The sequence below is a fragment of the Tamandua tetradactyla genome, chromosome 23 (assembly GCF_023851605.1).
Source record: "Tamandua tetradactyla isolate mTamTet1 chromosome 23, mTamTet1.pri, whole genome shotgun sequence".
NCBI lineage: Eukaryota > Metazoa > Chordata > Mammalia > Pilosa > Myrmecophagidae > Tamandua > Tamandua tetradactyla.
The window spans coordinates 4,129,044-4,149,937 of record NC_135349.1 but is presented as its reverse complement, the minus strand read 5'-3'; the positions used below and the strand labels follow the sequence as shown (position 1 = coordinate 4,149,937).

The following is a 20,894-nucleotide window of genomic DNA, read 5'->3' as shown; positions in this document are numbered from 1 at the left end:
AGGGGAGGGGAGAGGGGGGCTGACGATGCTGTGGGGTCCGGGTCCTGGGAAAGGGAGGAGAGGGGAGAGGGGGGCTGACGATGCTGTGGGGTCCGGGTCCTGGGGAGGGGAGGAGAGGGGAGAGGGGGGCTGACGAGGCTGTGGGGTCCGGGTCCTGGGAAGGGGAGGGGAGGGGAGAGGGGGGCTGACGATGCTGTGGGGTCCGGGTCCTGGGAAAGGGAGGAGAGGGGAGAGGGGGGCTGACGATGCTGTGGGGTCCGGGTCCTGGGGAGGGGAGGAGAGGGGAGAGGGGGGCTGACGAGGCTGTGGGGTCCGGGTCCTGGGAAGGGGAGGGGAGGGGAGAGGGGGGCTGACGATGCTGTGGGGTCCGGGTCCTGGGAAGGGGAGGGGAGGGGAGAGGGGGGCTGACGATGCTGTGGGGTCCGGGTCCTGGGAAGGGGAGGGGAGGGGAGAGGGGGGCTGACGATGCTGTGGGGTCCGGGTCCTGGGGAGGGGAGGAGAGGGGAGAGGGGGGCTGATGATGCTGTGGGGTCCGGGTCCTGGGGAAGGGAGGGGAGGAGAGGGGAGAGGGGGGCTGACGATGCTGTGGGGTCCGGGTCCTGGGGAGGGGAGGAGAGGGGAGAGGGGGGCTGACGATGCTGTGGGGTCCGGGCCCTGGGGAGGGGAGGGGAGGGGAGAGGGGGGCTGACAATGCTGTGGGGTCCGGGTCCTGGGGAGGAGAGGAGAGGGGAGGGGAGAGGGGGGCTGACGATGCTGTGGGGTCCGGGTCCTGGGGAGGGGAGGAGAGGGGAGGGGGGGCTGACGAGGCTCTGGGGTCCAGGTCCTGGGAAAGGGAGGAGAGGGGAGGGGGCTGACGAGGCTCTGGGGTCCAGGGCCGCAGAGGAACTGTGGTGGCAGCCTGGAAAAGCTACTCCAAAATTCAAGAGTTTCTACCACGGAACTCCACCTACTACACTGAGAAATTCCCTGATGTTAGAACCTGAAAAAAAAACTCTTGAAAATAAAGCATGACATGGCGTAGCTTGAGGAGAGAAGTCGGCTGCCCCCAGCACAGCACCCCCCAAACCTTCCCGGCTCTGGCCCCTACTATGGGGTGCCAATAGCGCTGGCAGGAGACTGCGCAGCCACCTCAGCGTCTGGGAGAAGGGCCCGTCTTTCCAGCTGCCCTCAGGAAAGTCTGAATTCAGGGATGGCAAAAGGAGCAGAGGCTGGGTGACAAGACCCAGCAGCTGTCCTGGGAAACAAAGGCTCTTTCTTCCCCATTTTAAGAAGTGAAAATGGAAATGAAGTTGAACATGCACTTTAGACCACTAGCCATAGATTTATTTGCCCCTTTTATGGAAAAGAAATTCCTAAACCACATTTCTATTTCAGGCAAGAAAGACTTCAGCGGCCGCGAGTGGGCAGCCCTGGCTGCGGTCTGAGCCGCGCTGCCAGCACGAGCCCATGCTGGCCCGCCCAGAGGGACGCTGGCGACTGCCAGAGATTCAGCGGCACAATATTGCATCACATGTTTACAAACATCTGAAAAGGGTGAACAGCATGGTGGGGAAAACAACGATTCTACGTCTTACTATGATCAGAATGCAAGTCAAGAAAAGAACTGACAACAGATGAAAACCCAGCCCTAGCACAGCCACCTCACATCTGCGCTGGGAGCCCAACCGTGGCTGCTCCCCAGGCTGCCCGACCACCAGCTGGCACCAGGCGCCCACACGGACGTGCTCTCAGCCTGGGGCGGGGGCTGGGAGACCCTCTGAGAACACTGGCTTTCTCTGGCATTCTCCTGAAACCACATGTCACGGTCCCGGCATGGAAGTGGACAAACTGTACGGCTGCCCAGCTTTGGGGGTGACTGCTGTGGACATAAGAGGGTGGGCTAAAGTCCTGGAGTGGTCAGGACCCCAACCCCTGGCCTGAAGAAAACTAGAAGAGAACTAGGGCCTCTGGGGAGGCTGAGCCAAAGAACCTAGGCCTCAGCCGGGCCAGACATCTATCTATCCAGCCATCTCTATTTCAAAAGTGGGACCACACACTTCACCACGCCTGCCTGGCAGCCAGGTTCCTGTGCTCCCCCGGCAGGGCAGCTGCATGGAGGGTGCTACAGGAGGGAAGCTCCCCACTGACGGGAAGCCACCGCCACCTCCCAGGACACCCACACGGCAGTTAGAACCTCCTTCTTACATGTGGAAAGATGGCCAAGGACCACCTGCTGTTTGAGGGAGGGTTCTACCACACAGGACAGGGAGCAAAGCAAGACAAAGAGTGCAAGGACTCAAAGGAAGCTGGCTGAATCAAAGAAACAGGAAAAAAATATAAAAAAACAACAACATAATTAATACTCCCCAAGAGGTTAAAAGACATTATGTTCATGGGATAACAATGCTATTAAAAGCACATTCAGAGAATAATAAAGTGCTCTTGGAAATTAAAAAAAAAAAAGCAGAAATTGAAATTCATTAGAAGGATGCAAAGAGATGTAAACAAGAGCTTCCAAGTATAAAGAAAGAAGAGACAGATGGCGAGAAAAAGTTACGAGAACAAGGGGTTCAATCACATCACTCAGGAAGGCTCCAGACAGTACAAGTCCCAGAACAGGCAAACAGGGGCATGGGAGAGAAAACCGCACAGAAATGATGTCTGACAGCTTCCTGGGATTGTAGGAAGAGGGTTTTCAGATGGAAAAGGCAGCTGCGTGATGCTATGGCACACGGGGTTACGGAGACTGTTAGCAGCTCCAGCGGGGAAAGCACCTGGGCTGGTTTGAAGGTATGATGCAGCCCAGAAAAGCCATGTCCTTTAATCCTCACTCAGTATTGCTGGGTAGGAGCATTTTGATTGTTTCCATGGAGATGTGATCCACCCAACTGTGGGTGGGGCCTTTTGATTAGATGGTTTCCACGGAGATGCGTCTCCACCCATTCAAGGTGGGGTTGCTTCCTGGAGCCCTTTAAGAGGGAACCATGTTGGAAACAGCTTGAGAGCTCATACAGACAGAAACCTCTGGAGATGCAGAAGGAAAACACCCCCAGGGAAGACTCTGAAATGAGAGAAAGCTAGCAGACGTTGCCATGTGCCCTCCCAGCTGAGACAGAAACTTTGAACTTCACTGGCCCTTTCTTTGGAGTTGAGGTATCTTCCTCAGATGCCTTCATTTGGGCATTTCCATGGCCTTAGAACTGTAAACTTGCAACTCAATAAATTCCCTTTGTAAAAGCTGTTTCATTTCTGGTATACTACATTCCAGCAGCTTACAAACTAAAACAGCCCCATCGAAAAAATCACAGCAAACCTCTTAACAGTGACTCCTGAAGCTGGGAAACTATTTTAAACTCAGAGGGAAAAATGTTTCCAACCAAGAATTCTCTACCCAGTAACATGATTCATCTAGCGTGAATGGAGAATAAAGATAATTTGGGGGCATGGAAGATTAACAGAAAATTTACTGGCCTGGTAGCCTTTCCCAGGAAGTGACCCGAGGGTGTCCTCCCATGAAACGAGGAGAAATCAGGAAAGAGGACGACAGGAGTTGGGAAAGACAGGTTCCCAGGAGCAGGGAGCCTGGGCCATGGGGAGAACCTCGACCCAGGTCCAAACTGGTGCAGTGGGTCTGGAAGGAGGGTCCCTGCAGGCAGAGGGGGGCTGGGCCACAGCGGTGGGTGGGGTCTGGGGGAGAAACTGACCCTCAGCCAGCACGGGGACCGGCCCTCAGGCAGCACGGGGACGCACTGGCGACAGGGACGTGGAGAGGCAGCCACACAGGCAGGGCCCAGCCCTTCCTAGGGGAACATGCGCCCCAAGTGCAAGAACGGAAACAGCCAAGCACTCCAACTACCAGCTATAAGAAGAATGCCTACACTTATTAAACCAAAAACCGTGACTCTGCCGGGAGTTTGGGAAGGGGTGAGCCTCCATCCCCGTGACAGAGACGCCAAGACACAGGGGCGGAGGGTGCGGCTCACACCACGAGACACGGCCGAGGCCGGGCGGGCAGGGGTCCTCTGCATCCTTCAACCACGTGCACAAAAGACTTCCATACAAACACGCATGCTGCAAACCTGCTGCGGGACGCCCTGTCCCGGGCCTCAGCCTCCTCGCAGGCGCTCGGTGGGGGCTGGCGCTCAAGGGCTCTACGGCTGCACTTAGGATCCTGGGCTCACATTCCAACGTTACCAAGCCCGAGGATTCTGCCGCCTCCGTTTAAAACCTTTAGACGTTTCAGAAAAAGACTGAGGGCCACAGCCCTGTCTCTATCCGAGGGTCACCCCATGCTGCAGGGGAGCAAATAATCCTGGAGATAAGCCGCCCCTGCAGCGGGGCACGGGCTGGGGGCTTCACAGTGCAGCTGTGCGGCCGGCTCTGCAGGAGGGCAGGCTGGGGCGGAGAGCCGTGCGAACCCCCATTCGGAAGCGATGAGCATCCAGAACGGCTGGGGGGACAAGCACCCAAGGGCCATGGCGGCTGCTTGGGCGAATTTCAATTTCTGAAATGCTTGAGTTTACAAAACACATATACAGCATTTCCGTATGAAAAACAAAAGAGAAAGCAAACTTACAGGGACAAATTTCCTAAACCTATCTTCAAAAACGTTCATACTCCCTTAACATAAATTCAGCACTGGGAAGCTATTTTAAAGGATTGTGAGTTCCCAAAATGCATTCAGTCCCAGCTAAGGGCCAGGGCAGCTGGCCTCAGTGGCCTCCCCCCGCGCCCAGTGCCCTCCCTCACACCTCCAGGTCCTTCCTGCCTCCCAGGAGTCCTGCTGACCATCGGATCCCATGGTCACATGCCAAGAGCTGGATTCCACGGCCACATGCTGAGCAGCGGATCCCACGACCACGTGCCAAGAGCTAGATCCCTTGGCCATGTGCCGAGCAGCGGATCCCACAACCATGTACCGAGCACTGGATCCCACGACCACAAGCCAAGAGTTAGATCCCACGGCCACGTGCCGAGAGCTAGATCCCACGGCCACATGCCAAGAGCTGGATCCCACGGCCACATGCCGAGAGCTGGATCCCACGGCCACGCAAAGGCAGCACCACGACAGTGACCCACAGGACACCCAGCTCAGCAGCGCTCCACAGGGACAAGAAAGGGCAGTGGGCATGGGTCTCAGGAGTCTAGCTTCATTCTCCATTCTCTCAATATTCTGTGATTACTCCACAAAATACCCTGGGCAGATGTAGGCTGAAGGGAGAAATTGAAAGAACACATCTGTCCGATATCGAAAGGAGCCCCAGTGTTCCTGCCTTGATGAACAGATGCTCATTTCCCAGAGGCCTGGCACAGGAAGGCCGGGTGGGGGCTGTGTGGGTGCAGGCAGGGGGCGGGACTGGCCCCCCACGCCCTACACCGTGGCCTCGCTGGGGGGCCGTGGCCGTCTCTGAGGTCTGGCTGGGACTGCACGAAGGGCACCCCGAGACACCCTGCAGCAGGGTGGGGCCGCCCGGGGCTGGCTGTCCCCCCCCCACCTCTGCCTCCACCCCCGGCAGGTGACCCCGTAGAGGAGGGCTACCCATGCCAGACCCAGCTGCGCAACTTTTACTTTACGGAGCATGCTGCTGATCTTCACTAACTTTCATAAAATACATACTTTTTCATTTTTACTCCCCATATTGGAAAAACCAAGAAAACCTTCTTAAAGGAGCAGTTTCTGAAACCCTGGCCTAATCAACAAAAATCAGTTCCCCTCTCCCTGGGCTGTTTCAAAAGTTTTCTTAAAATTCTAGCTCTGGGGACTGCTTTAGACTTGTCTCTGCTCTTGTAAAACCCAGAAAATGACCAACCACTTTACTCTCTCCTGAAAACTCTCTTACTCTTCTTAGCAAAGAGAAAAAAGGTAAAAAAAAAAAAAAAAAAAGTGCTGCTTAAGACCACGGAATTTATTCAAGAGAGAACTCATTCATTTTCTGGGTGGAGAGTTTCACACTGGGCGAAGCAAACGCCCACGAGCTGGGGGGAGGCGGGTGGCCCCCAGGAAGGGCCTCCCACAGCCAGGTCCACTCCTGGACTCCTCGAACCGCAGCCGGGAGGGAGGCCTGCGGCTGGTTCCCGAGAAAACCAGCTCCAGAAAGGAAAGGCACCCGAACCACACCAGCTTCAGCAAACCAACCGGAGAGCAGCAGGCGCAGACACACCAAATTAGGGAAGTCAGCAGCGAGGGGGGCAGGAGGGAAGGGGCGGGAAGGGGAGGGCGAGGGGGCAGGAAGGGGAGGTGGCAAGGCCTGAGCCAAGAGAAACGGGGGTGGCCGGCTTCTCTGAAAGGGACAGACGGGAGGGTGGTGGCCCGCGGTGGGCTCTGCCGTGCTGGGAGAGGACACTTTCTAGCAGTGTCCCTTTCTCAGGACTGACCCCATCCCTTCCCCTCTGGCAGCCCTGAGGAGCTCTAGGGAGGGTCCCCAAGAGGAAGCTGGAAGGAAGGGAGGGGAGTGTTTGTAAACACACCAGCCACACCCGCAGCAGGAACTGGAACTGGAAAGTGCCTTGACAGGCGAAACCTCAAGGCCCTTTGAGGTTTCCAAACACTCAGTTGAATTCCACTGGTGAAGATAAACAGATACAAACACAAGTCATTTCTCTGCAGCACTGAATTAAAGGGCAAAATGTGAGGGGCCACCGCTGCGCTGGGCACAAACGATCCCGTGCAGGGACACACTCAGGCGAGCGACAAGCCTCTCCTGGGCGCCGTGAGCAGGGACGGGATGGAAACCCCCCGGGCACAGCACACTAACTGTGCTTGGCGACAAATATTTTTTCTTTACTCCTTTACAGTCCACTGCCTTCCTTCTAGCACAAAAGCAGCTTCAGTTCATAGAGCTTCACTTGAACAGACTAATCAGTTGGCTACTCTTTTTATTTGCAATATCACTCAGAGATATTTTTACTTCATGAAGTCCCCAAGGTACAAACCAAAACATTTTTCTCTTTTAAAAAGCCTCTCTTTGGTGGATTATGAATTGATTACTAACAATCCCGTGCTTGTCTAAGGTGGAGATGCCAACCCACTCCTTCCCCGAGAGCGTCTCGGTGCCGACCTCTCGGCTACAACGGGACCGAGGATGACTTCTGGGACAGAGCATGGGGCCGCGCTGGCTCACTCAGCATCAGCCTCAGGGGACCTGGGCCCTCCCTGGCTGCGCCCATGGCTGCTTGAAGAAGCTGCTGGGTCAAGGGCTCCGTACTCAGACCTTCCTCCCAGCCTCTCGGAGCCACGCCCACAGGGCGCACGAGTCCGCAGCTCTGCACCCTTGGGCGTCCTCCCCTCCCTGCACTGCACGGCCACCACGCGCCCGCTTTCTGCCTCTATGGGACGGCCTTTCTGGACACTTTCCCTAAGTGGAAACATACAGCGCATCATCTGGTGTCTTTCCCTCAACGCCACGTTTCTGAGGCTCGTCCATACGGTGGCCTAGATCCGGCCGAGGGACAGTCCACTGTCTGGAGAGCCACACGCTATCCATTCACCAGCCAACGGGCGTTCGGGTAGCTTCCCCTTTGTGGCCATTACAAACACCCGTGCCCAGGTTCCTGTGTGGGTGCAAGTCTTCAGTTTCCCAGGGTGCCACTCAGGACCGGGGGCGCCGGATCACACAGCGCAAGCGGCAAAGAACACCTTAATATGCTGAGGAAATGATTTTGGCCTCACACACACCTCCTGGAAGGGTCTTGGGTTCTCCGGGGCACATGGACCTGCCCTGGACCTCCTGAGGAGCTGCTGGTCCGCTGCCCACAGCGGCTCACACTCCTCTACAGAGAACTCAATCATACACACCAAGGTCCGCGTGAGAGCCTCAGCACGCACAACTGGGCCGGGAACGCGCGTGGAGGCCTCACGTTTTGGGGGCTAACTTCCATTTAAATGTCTGAAAGAACAATGAGGCTCATGGGCTTTAGACCAGATTGAGCAACATCGCTGCTAGAACTGCAGTCAGATTAAGGAAACGCAGCTGCCGCAGAGCTGTGAGGCCGAAATGGACGTGGCATGGAGGCTTCCCAGCACGGAGCCTGCATAAATAAAACACTCATCATGATAAAACCGGGGAAAGGAATCCAACCCCTCAATGGTTATATATAAATATCAGCTGATATGTATGTACTTCTAAACCCGAACCTTTAAAAAGCGCAGAAGGGGGCTGCTCTCTCTGATGAGACTGCAGGAATAAAGCAAAACTCTAGCTCACTTGGAGTGTGGTTTTCAAAGGGTGGTTCACAGATGTGCTCCGGAGAATCCAAGACCTTCCAGGAGGTGTGTGTGAGGCCAAAATTATTTCCTCATCATATTAAGGTGTTATTTGCCTTTCGCGCTATACTGGCACTCACACAGCTGGTGCAAAAGCCCAGGTGGGAGACCTGCAGGGCTTGCACAAGCTGCGGTGTCAGTGCCAAGTGTGCAAGGGCCTCACAGCCACACGTGGCAGCAAAGGAACACAGGCAGGCTTGTGGGAGGACATTCTTGATGACGCACTAAGACATGAAATGTATTAGCTCCTGACGTGCACATCCACATCTTTTTACTGCTGAGAATGGCAAAGTAGGAAATACCTGAAGACGCCTGCCGTGCCCCCGAGTTCAGTAGGGGCCACAGGGAGGAGCAGCTGGGTGGCCCCTGGAGTAGTGAGCTCCGCCAGCCACACGACACACGCAGCGTGCTGCGCTTTCCACCCCGAAGTCCCCCCAGGGACCTGTCCTCATATAATATGCCAAGACGAGAACACCTGAGAAGGGCTTTCCTTTGTTCAAAATCTAGATTAAATTCAAAACTTCTCAAAGAATTTCCACAAATGAAATCGAAAAATCCCGGTATATAAACACTACTTTAAAATGTGTTCACTGTCTTAGAAAAAAAATCATAGCTGCAAAAGGCTCCACTCTGTGATCTCCAGCCGGGAAGAGAGATTAGTTGGGTGGAGGGTCTTCACTCTAGGGGAGGATTCGGCAGAGCCTCCCATCGGAAGCACCAGCATCCCTGCTGGGCTTGCCCCTCTCCCCACACCACATGAGGCCGCCAGCGCTTCCCAGGCCTGTGGCCGGAGGGGACCCCGTGCAGGGGACGGCACCCGGTGCGGCCACTCACCTGATCGTGCCAGTAGGGGAGGGCACGGGGCTGGCCGCGCTCCGGAGGTCCGGCTCCGGGATGCGGATCTTCAGAGGGGAGATCTGAGGGGACAGGGGCCGCAGCGGGGGCGCCGCAGCTTCTTCTCGATGCAGCAGCGACGTGAACTGGATCTTGATGGCCGTGCTTGGAAACCGAAAGGTGCACCTGCAAGGGGACGGAGAGGTGGGTCAGGCAGAGGACAGAAAGCAGAAGGGAAAACCAGCCCAAACCCAGCAAGGAGCGTCCTAAGGCGTCTCGGCACTCGAGGCCAGACAGCCAGTGTGCCCGCGACACTCCTCTGCCTGCTCCCCTAGGGGACCCATAATCCAAGTCCAGGTCCAGGCTGCCCTGACTTGGCTCTGTGGGGCGCGCCGGCAGCACAGCCACGGTGGCCCCAGGCATACCCGGCACACCCTGGCCAGGACAGCAGCTGCTGTAAGACCCCGGCGGGCCGCACAGGTCACGGGAAGCCTGGAGCAGCAGCTCCCCATGCGACCGGAGCACAGGAGACAGCTCCCACCCCTACGCTACTGGGAAGACATGAAGCGAACAGCGGCCGCTGGAGGCAGCAATACTGCCCAGAACATGCTGGGGAACCCAGAGTTCAATGGGCTGGTTTCACAATTAGCTTCTGGGCTTAAAAACCACAGGCCTTGGTTTTTCTGCTTGCAAATGGCTATATACCAGCAAACCTGATTCCAGCATGGTGCAAGCCTCAGCTATCACAGATGCCACCCACAGCCGCCGATAGGAACTCCCAGGGTCACCCACCTCTACGAGACGTCTAGTAACCAAAGCCAGGCCCTCCCTGAACCAGCACCCCTGGCAATTCACCCACAAGAAAGAAATGAGGCAGCTGCCCCCATGCAGAGGACCAGCACCGGCTGCCTGCAAAAAGAACTGGGGTGGGGGAGACAGATGGGACTGAAGGGAGGTACATGCTCCCATGTCCTCAGCACACTTCTCACAGTCTCGCAAAGCCATGCAGCCGGGCTTAGTGGCCAATGCGGGCGAAGGTCAGACCCCGTGAAGCCTCAAAGCAGCACACTGCCCGGCCTCTTCCTGGCTGGAGTTCTAATTCCGTGATCATGTTAAATGAGACATTGACCCTGAGGCTTCCACAGACGTGAGCTAATGCCCCTTTAGTTTGATTGCCCTTTTACCCTGAATACGTTTGAAAAACAAGATTTAAGGAAAGGTTAAAGCATGCTCTGCAGTGATGAGAGGAAGCGGGGGCCTCCTACTTGAGGCGGGGTAACCTGCAGCTCATAAAACAGCTCACAGCCTGAGCTGTCACACACAGATCTACTCTGAAAGCCCAGACCCTCCTCCCGAGTGGGTCCCCAGCCTTCTGGACACGTCTCACCCGCAGACCTAAAATCAGCACAGAGGGCTCTGATAGTGCTTCCTGGGTCAGAGAATCCAGGGAGGCAGAGCCTCTGGGCCAAGTGCCAGCACTGGGGGGCACGTGACACGATGGCAGCAGCGCCCCCAGAGTTTTGTCTGAGTGTGGCAACCCAATGCTATTTTAAAACAGCCAACTGCTTGATACCATTTCCACATCCTTCAGTTTCCCCACAGCCCTGTGGGAATTTCCCCATTGGAATTTGGGCTAGAAAGGTGTACCCCACATTGTTTCAGGGCTGTTGCCTCGGCAGTCCTGGGGGCTGCCCGAGTTTGGTCAGCCAGAGGGGAGACCCCTGTCCAGGCTCAAGAGTCCGAGGATGGGTGAGGGATGGGAGAAAAAACATGAAACTATTATACTTGACCACCGGGGAAACCTCGACACTGTGTCAAACATTAAGAGCACCAGAATCAATAGCCCTTGATGCTGAAGCTCACTCTTGTGAAGCTTACGTAGGAGCGGAGACGCTTAGACTACCTATAGGCATGCCTAAGAGTCACTTCTGGAGGACCTCAGATGTGGCCTCACTTCCTCTAAGCCCAACTTTGCAAGTGAAATCACTGCCCTCCCCCTACAGGGAACATGACACCCAGGGCTGAAAGTCTCCCTGGTGATGTGGGAGAGGACTCCCAGGGATGAGTCTGGCCCTGGCACTGCGGGATCAACAGTTCCGTCCTGACCAAAAGGGGGTAAATAAGGATAACGAAGGAATCGGTGGCTGAGGGAGTTCAAATAGAGTAGAGAGGATACTCTGTAGGTCACTTGGACACAAGCTTCAGTTAGACCTTGCTACCTATCATAACTTGCTAAACCTCAACCAAAACCATTCCTGCCAATCCTGAAGAACATCTAGGGCAATATATGAGATTTTACAAAGGTTCCATGCACTAGGGTAACTTTCCAGAGTCCTATACCCTCAGATGGGTCCTTAGTCCAGATAAGTCCTGAAACTTAGAGGGCCCAGCCTCTCCAGAACATCAGGCAATTCCATCTCCCTACCCCATATTATTGACAGCCCCTCCCAAAATGAAAAAGTTAGAGTGGCCATAGCCCAAATACCCCTAAAGAGTAAGAGAAAGATCAAAAGTGATGAGGGAGTTATATAGAGAAGATAGGGTTAGTCTCCAGTATCTTAGAACAGTGAGAAGTAAAAACCTAAAATTGAAGAAATGTAACCTATTTGAACTCTGAAATCTGTTCTACAACTATTTGTGGTGCTGTGCTTTGAAATTTATTGCTTTTTTGTATATATGCTATCACGAAAAAGAGAAGAAACAATATTAACAGAGAAGACAGGATTTAACAAATGAGTATGACTGCTGAATCATTATATTGATTTTTTTTTGTCTCTTGTGTTTTGCAGTAGCTAGAAGAAATAACGAAAATCATGGACCTGCAACCCATACCAAACTTTAAAATCTGTTCTGTAACTACTTGCTAAAATGTACTTGGAAATTTTCTGCTTTTTTGTATATATGTTATATTTCACAATTAAAAAAAAGAGAGAGGGTGGAGAAGGAAGGACAAAGGTTGGGGTGGGGAAGCTACCAGGGCTCCAGGCAGGTGGGCTGAACTGGGCTCAGGTGCAAACTGCATCTGCAAACCAACAGCTTGTGCGTGCACGTATACACATGCAGGCACACGCACACACACGCAGCACACACTTACACAGGCACATGCACATATACAGACAGGCACAGATGCACTCGCATGCACACATGTACAAGCGCACACATGCACACGCACACAGGTACATGCACACACATGCGGGCACATGCACACAGGCACAGGCACACATGTGCACACACAGACACGCACACCTGCAGGCATGCATGCACACACACAGGCACAAACACATAGGCACACACGAGGAATGCACCCACAGGCACACAAATGCACATGAACATACAGGCACATGCAGGAACACGCACGCACACAGGCACACGCATACCTACAGGCACACGCACACCTACAGTCACATACGCACACACCTGCAGACACACATGCAGGCACACGCACACACACAGGCACACGCACACCTGCAGGCACATACACACACACCTGCAGGCACGCATGCACAGACACACAGGCACAGACACACAGGCAGACATGCAGGAATGCGCACACAGGCACACACGTGCATATGCGCACACACAGGCACACACAGGCACATGCACACCTGTAGGCACATACGCACACACCTGCAGACACACATGCCGGCACACACAGGCACACACACACAAGCACATGCACACCTGCAGGCACATACACACACACCTGCAGGCACATGCATGCACAGAGGCACACACGTACAAGCACACACAGGCACATGTGCACACAGGCACACACACGTGCATACCTGCACACAGGCACACCCATTCTAACAAGGCAAGGTGAAGACAACAGTGTGCCACCGCCTCTTCCCCTAATTCCTTCAAGGGCTACCTGCTAACAAAGCGGGCTGCGTTCTACCGCATGCCCAAAGGGCTCACGGCTAGGGCCTGGCCTCTGCATTGTCCAAGTCCCTGGGCTAACACGGGGCGAATCACACAGCACAGTCATCAAGGCAGGCCAGAAAGAGGGCCTGGCTTCAGCTGCAGCAGAGGCCAGGGGGAAAACAGGCTCAGCCATGAAGGCTGGGCCCCGCAAGAAGGGTCCTGGGCTGGGGGTCTGAGAACCAGAGTCCAGCTGCGTGACGTGACCCTGACTCACAGGCCCCACACCAGCAGGGGGCCTTCTCCGCAGAGGTCAGGGGAAGCATACTGGAGCTGGTCAACTTCACAGGCAAAAAGGCCTTTTTCAGACAACCCCTGTCCCAGCCCCTTCCTACCTCATTCCTCAGCTGGGAATCACGGCAGGGCAGCCTGGGGTCAGGGGTGCTCAGGGTCAGGGGCACCTGGGGTCAGGGGCACCCGGAATCAGGGACGGTGGGGTCAGGGGCACTTGGGGTGAGGGGGCACCTGGGGTCAGGGACACCTGGAAACAGGGGCGCCCGGAATCAGGGGCGGTGGGGTCAGGGGCACTTGGGGTGAGGGGGCACCTGGGGTCAGGGACACCTGGAATCAGGGGCGCCCGGAATCGGGGGCGGTGGGGTCAGGGGTGCTCAGGGTCAGGGGCACCTGGAATCAGGGGCGGTGGGGTCAGGGGCACTTGGGGTGAGGGGGCCGGAGTCAGGATGGGCAGCCCCCCCACAGAGATGAAGGAAGGAGAATGGTTACGGCCTCTGGGGCAGGTCGAGTTTCCGTTTTCCTAGTTCGTAAAATTAGATGATTTGCACAGAAGAGACCATCTCTGAGGTGATTTCCAGTTGAAACGAACTGAGATTCTAGAGAACACGTGCAGGCAGGGAGAGTGTTCAGTAAAGCAGAACACAATGTCTCAGAGAAGCAAAGTCTGAGTCCAGCCAGCCAACTGCCCACCGTAATGGTAACTTCCCAAATGGGATTTAACAACAATCATCTTCATATTATTTATTGTAACAGTAATTTCAAAAATATCTCCAGACCCACTTTCCCAAAAGTTATCCTGGGGCAGACGGTCTTATAATGAGGGGGGATGAGGAAGGGGAGGGGGGAGAGGAGGAGGAGGAGGAGGAGAGGAAAAGGAGGGGAAGAAGGGGTCGGGGAGTGGAGGGAAGGAGGAAGTTACCTCCACTAGCAAGCTACTTAATCTAGATAGGTGTCTCCCCAGGGTGTTCACGGGCACTCCAATTACTCTCTCCCTGTAATATTTCAATTGGTTTAGGGCCCTCTCTGGAGTTTTAATGAGCACATTTTACAATTAACACCACCCCTCTGAAGGTGTAGCACACCTGGCATAACCCGAGCACGCACTGCTAGGCTGTCCCCGCAGTCCCTAATCCCTGTGACCGCTAAGTGTGCTATGGTGCTAGACGGGCGGGTTTGCACACAGAGGAGCTTGGTGCACCCACCCTTGGAGGCGTGTCCTTTCAGGGCTCTGTAAAATGCCTCGGGCCCCTACCATGGCCCGCCAACCTCCAACCAAAACTGTTCCTGCCAATCCTAAAGAGCACCTAGGGTGCTATATAAGATCCTACAAAGGTTCCAGGCATTAGGGTAACTTTCCAGAAACCTACAACCTCCAGATGGGTCCCTGGACCAGCTAAGTCTTGAAATGCACCTGGCCCAGCCTCTCCAGAACATCAACTAGTCCCATCCCCCTATTCCATATTATTGACAGCCCCTTCCAACATGAAAAAGTTAGAATGGCCACAGCCCAAATACCCCTAAAGAGTGGGAGAAAGATCAAAGGTGATGGTGGAGTTATACAGAGAAGGTAGCGTTTAACAAATGAGTATGATTGCTGAATCATTCAATTCTTGTTTCTTTCAGTCTCCAGTATCTTAGAGCAGCTAGAAGTAAAAACCCTGGTGGCCTCATCCCCCTGCCCTGGCCCCCTGACTACCCCTGCGGTCCCGGGCAGCACCCCCGGGCGGTGTGGGGAAAGGCAATGCTGGCCCAAGCTGGCATGTGGCCTGCGCAGGTTCATGGCAAAGAGAGAGCGAGGCTAAAGCCTCAAGTGGCCACAGAAGCACCAAAACCAGAGAGTGAAGGCCAGAGCCTCCAGGTGTGAAACCTGGATCACAGGAGCCCCACGTGTGGAAATGCCGGGAGTGGGTCATGACAAGGCTGTGGCCGGTGACGGTGCTCCCGGGCGTCCCTGTCCCCAGCGGGCGTCCTCTGCCCTCACCTACAGAGCGTCCACGTCGTGTCTCCCTCGCTTCGGGCCAGGGGCCCACAGGGAGCCCCACCCAGGCCTGGGCTCTCAGTGGATGCGGCAAATGGGCGGGACTCTGGACAGTCCCTGGACGACAGGGACGAGTGCTCGGAAACGTGGGAAGAAGGGAACGCACAAACCCACGTGCAGCGGGGGCACACTGAGGCAGAGATGGTGGTGCTGGGTGCAGTCCCTCTCCATCTGCGGGAACATGCGCCACCCACCACCCACCACGGGCCACAGGCAGCGCCTCGGGCACTCCTGCACGTGGGGGCCGCCCTGGGACGTGAGCCGGCCACAGCCTAGAGGAAAGGAGCAGCTTCCCCTGCGCCCCTCCCGAGGCCAGCATGTGGGCAATGGGGCCGGAGCAGCACCGGGCTCAGAAACTGGACACGGGGCACAGGCGACCCAATAGAAAGAGCCAGCGCCTTGATACAAGGGATATGAAGGCTGACGGGGGAAGGGAAATAAACTTGCCAAACCTCCACCCAACCAGAAGGGCCCAGGAAGACGGGAAGTCCCAGGGGAGAGCTGTGCCCACAGCGGAGGCGGGCCCAGGAGGATGAGGCACGCGGGCCCAGCACCCAGCCGTGGAGAGCAATCGTGAGGGGCTCACGCCTCCAGGAAACGGAAAGTGGAGAAAGCAGGCAGGGGACGACAGGAGAAGACATCCGCACAGGGCCCAGAGTGGTGCTGCCTGAGCTGCGGCCACTGAGCAGCCCCTACCACGGGGGGCTGCGCTGGGCGCCTGGGGGTGAGCCGGATCCAAGGCTTCTCGAGAAGGAGCCCAGGGCCTCTAAAGCAGACAGCGGTCAGCAGCTTTCAGCAGCTTCTTTAGTTTTAAGAGCAGTTCCCTGGGAAGCGAGACCTGGAAGCTTGCTTCAAGCCTTGCATTACGATTTGACTTTTTAAACTATGTAAATGTATTGCATTTAAAATGGAAATTAAATGTAAATACTTCACTAACAAAGTGCTTCAAAACGAAGAACTGCTCAACTTTGGGCCCTGCCCCAGGCAGCAGGAAGCCCAGGGCAGCAGAGCTGCCAACAAGGCCAAGGGGCCGGGGACCCTGTCTCGGCGGGGAGGACAGAGGTGAGCAGCTGCTCAGCCTGAATGGCCCCTGGCTGCTTCGGCTCTGGCCCTGGACCACGATTCCCCGAGAGAGAAGGTGGGGGTTTGGAGGGTCGGCAGAGAGGAGGCAGGAGGAGGGGCACGAGACTCTGGGGGCACAGCTGGGGCCAGGGCAGAGGAGAGGGGTTCTGAAAGAGCATTTTTTTGTTTCACACGTAACCAGCCTCTATTGAGGTTCATTTGGAATCGGCGCCTTTTGCATTTTTGTTGATGTGCCAGGGACCTCGCAGCACTGGCTGCCTGCGCAGGGAAACTGCTGTTTGTTGGCTTCCTTTGTCTTCCTAGCCGGGTCTGTATTTCTGTTTTCCAAAGCCCGGCTTGCCCCTCCGTGCTCTTTTCTTGGTCTGCAATTTGCATTCCCTTGCCCCGTGCAGAGCGTCTCAGCGCAGGGTCACACCGTCCCAGCCGCAGCTGCAGCCTGCCCTGCTCATTTGCTGGAGTGTCCCATCAAAATGTACCAAGAACTTTTTGATACAAGAAATTTTAGGTTTAAAAATTTTGATTGTCAAAACTATTTGATTTGTGGATTTCATATGTAAAGGCTTCTTTCCAAACCTTTTCCTGAGCAGTCTTATTCTTCCTTAGAGTTCTTACAGAACGCAGAGCCTCCAGTGCTTTCTGGCCGAGGAATCTCGGGCCTTAGGTGAGTGAAATGGGCTGGTGGCCCCGGGATAAGCTGGGAAGGGGCCTCAGTGTGAGTTACAGCCCAGGCTGGGCAGGGCGGGCCTGGGGTCCCGCTGCTGAACCCTCCACTGCCCACGCTGGGGTCCGTGTTGCCTAGGCCAGGCTTAAGGGTTCACGAGGTTCCCATGAGCCGCGCCTGTGGAAGGAGAAGTGCACACACGCCAGCCTTTCCCCACGCTAGAAGGCATGGCCGCAGCTCTGCCGGACCCTGAAAACAGAGGGCTCTCCGTGACGCGCCCCTCCCCGGTCCAGTCCACTTCTTCCTGTCCTTGCCAGGTAACAGTGAGGACTGACAGTGGTTGTGAACGTCCCTTCGCCCCCGCCAGGACGAGGGTGCACTGCCTGACCCGTCACCTCCCGCCGCCCGCAGCCTCCCGAGGGATCCTGCTGCTCCCCGTGCGGTTATACGTCATCTGTCCTGTTCCTCCAGGACGGGTGCTGGCTGAGGGTCTAGCACTCTGGGACAGCTCACTGGGCGCGCAGCGGTGACCCGGGGAGGACACGGCTGGAGAACCCATGCCGGAAGCGGCTCGTCTAGGAGGTCACAGTGCATCCCTCTGCGGTGCTGTCGTTCACTGAGCCATCCCCACAAGGACAGCTGTGGGCCGTTTTGAGATACTTAGCAGGAATATAAAATAAAATTTAAAGGAAAATATGTCATTTTGAAACCCTGGGCTACAAAGGACCGCGGGCGCTGCTGTTGGTGCCCACTTCTCACTCACATGCCTGGGGGCTGCTGGTATCATGCCGTAGTGCCGGCTCAGCTGTGCTTCTAGAAACTTCCACGCTACTGGGATGTTTTTATTTTTACTGATCGGATTTCTAAAGGAAAAAGGTCATCTCAATACCTGTATGTGTTAAAATTTTGAATTAACAGACTCTTGAGACGTGTTAAAAATTGTGCATGCCTGTCTGGGGGAACCGGTGGCCCGCTCTGCGGCTGTGAACCCTCTGGGCCTCTGCCCCGACACCAGCCACAATGGGTGGCGTCAGACACAGGAGCAGCTTTCTTGCTACAAGGGATCCAACTTTCTTCTCTGTATATTTTTCTATGCTCTAATTTTTTATAAAATAAAGAGAATGCCTGAGTTTATTTTAATAATTAGACAAAGCTACCTCTATTTGGAAAAAAGAAAAAGGGCTGTGGGATACTCAAGCCTCTGCCCCGAGTGGCTGGAATGCTGGGGATGCCACAGCCGAAGTCTGACCAAAGCGATGCCTTCTTCTGAAGAACGACATCCTCCCCTAGCCCACACCCCATCCCCTATCCCGGGAGCACACAGAGGTACCCCACATCGTAGGAGCACGCAGAGGCCCCCCATCCTAGGAGCCCGCAGTCACCCCATTCCAGGAGCACTTAGAGGCCCCCATCCCGGGAGCACCCAGAGGCCCCCCCATTCTGGGAGCACCCAGAGGCCCCCATCCCAGGAGCACACAGGTACCCCACATCGTAGAAGCATGCAGAGGCCCCCCCATCCCAGGAGTACGCAGTCACCCCATTCCAGGAGCACTCAGAGGCCCCTATCCTGGGAGCACCCAGAGGCCCCCCCCATCCCGGGAGCACCCAGAGGAAGGGTCCGTGTCTCAGGCCAGGGGGACCCGGGGATCTGCCGACACCCACTAAGTGGGGCCATGGCCTCCGCGGCCCCTCACCCACCGCAGCCTCCACAGGCCCTGCGGCAGCAGAGGTGGTGGGAAGCAGACCCTGGCCTCTTATGGCCCCCCTCAAAATCTTCCTACCTCCTCCCAGGCGCCTGTTCCCAAATCCAGCCCCCAGCAACTGCACTTTGCACAGGCACTCCCCAGGCTGGGAGACGCAGCCCAGCACCGCGGGGAGCCGAGGGCAGCGGGAGGCGGACCCCCCCCCACCACATGGCAGCGGCCTCCGACTCGCCTGCTCACAGCGCCTGGGCCCTGCAGCACAGGGCCGGCTGCCCATGGCCACTTTCCTTCCCCTGGGGAGATTTATCAGATTTAAAACAGCAGCCATAAAGTCACTACGTATAGAGCTACCACGTTGTATGGTTTGGGAAATCAAATGTGGCCAAAAGTCCCACAGAACTGGAGAAGCCGGTACCTCTAAGGTCTCACTGAAATGCACCCAGTGGTCAGGAGGAGCCACAAGGGGGGCAATTACCACTTCCAACCCCCCTGGGCCTGCTCTCAGCCGAATGTCCACACTGCACGGCTGGGATGTAAACGAGAAGAGGGTCATGAGCTCCAGGCTGGATTCTTCCAGAAGCCACAGGGAGTCACAGAGCAGCCCTCTAGCACTTGGCTGCAATGACTCCAGGGACAACAAGGCTGTTTTATCTTTATCCTCTATGTTGACTTAAAGAAAACACGTTGAAAAAAGACGCTTCACTGACAGAGCATCTTAAAACGCTGTGCACAGAAACCGAGTCTGCTCATTACTGATTCCAAGCACACGACACTGGCCCATCCCACTAGACACACATCCTGCTCCCGGAAGCCCTTTCCGGCAGCCTGCAGTGCTCCCCTGCCCCCGCGCATCCCAACTTGGTGACTGCCAGGGTCTAGGGGTTCAAGCAGGCGAGGCTGGTCTGCTCCTGCCACGACACAGCTCTGTGCATCTGAGAGCCGACTGCAAAGCTGCACTGCTTCCAGGGGCTAAGGCCCATCAGGTGAGCCAGCATAGGGCACACGGCTGAAGCACACATGAGCCAAATGGGACAAGCAACAAGCCAAGGACACACGGAGGGTCACAGTCAGACCTTCTGCTCTCTGCAACTTCCAAAGACCACAGAGAAGTTTTAGGCTTTTCTGACCCGGGATGGCCTCGAAAGGAGGCTCTTTCCTGTGCTAGCCGGAACCCACCAACCCGAGAATCCGAGTGAGCCCAGAGGGAAGGCGAGAGCCTTGTCACCTGGTCACGCAGACCATGGGGCCAATTTAACACCTCAGCATCACGTGCATGGTTTAAGAGAGCGGTTCACGGAAAGCCGGAGCTTCTGGGCCGGCCTCAAGTGCCATCCAGTGAGCCGAAAGACACTGGGCCTGGTGGCCCTGCGGTCAGACGGCCCTAAAACGCGGAGGGCTGGCGGGGGCAGGACCGCGGGAGGAGTCGGTGCTGCCATCCACATTCCTATCGGAACCCTGATCTATTTTAAAAACAAATACCATGGCTATCTTCATTTCATATACACTTTTCCCTCCATCTCCTGAATGCTGAGGTGTTTAGGCATGAAAATGAGGTATAGGAAAGAATCAGGTCGGACTACCAGAGAAATTATTTGCAAACCAAGTAATAACCTCATTTGCAACGAGAAGTCTTATGCTGAGAACAAGGTCACGTATTTGCTCTGCAAACGTCATCTTCAGAATTCAGCACTAAAGTAGAAAAGGAGAGACGTTCTACTTTAGAACAAACTTGAGAATCTTTTGCCTAAATTGCAATTTATATAATAATAATAATATAATTAAATATATATATAAATATATTATATAATAATAGTAATTGAAATGTAATATTTGCTATTATTATATGGCCAGGTCCCGTATATGCCAGGCACCCAAATCTCCCATTTCTCTGGATTCTTCAGCTATGTTACACACGTGCATTTTAAAAAGATCGTGGGAAAAGTTACAGTGACGGTATTATCCCTCCCTAAAAAGAGAGCGGGCAGAAGGAAGGCTTCGGGACGAGGAAGCTGCTGAGCTATGGGGCTGGCAGGATGGGCGGGAGCAAAGGAAAACACAGAAGTGAGCTCTGGCTGTGTACTTTCTGGACTCTGGCCACTCACGAAGGCCCCAGCTCAGTGCTGTCAACCTTGGCCAAGAAAATGCTTTCAGGCGCTGTAAGGCGGGGCGGGAGATGCA

The 20,894-nt window shown here is 55.4% G+C and overlaps 1 protein-coding gene across 1 annotated transcript in view; it reads right to left on the bottom strand.

Annotated features, from left to right (window-relative positions):
- FOXK1 (forkhead box K1) overlaps window positions 1-20,894 on the bottom strand; it is an 82,309-nt gene that overhangs the window by 16,260 nt on the left and 45,155 nt on the right. Inside the window, exon 2 of the mRNA XM_077140505.1 lies at window positions 9,077-9,262. Within this exon, the coding sequence (XP_076996620.1) occupies window positions 9,077-9,262 (186 nt within the window). The remainder of the gene's footprint in view (window positions 1-9,076; window positions 9,263-20,894) is intronic.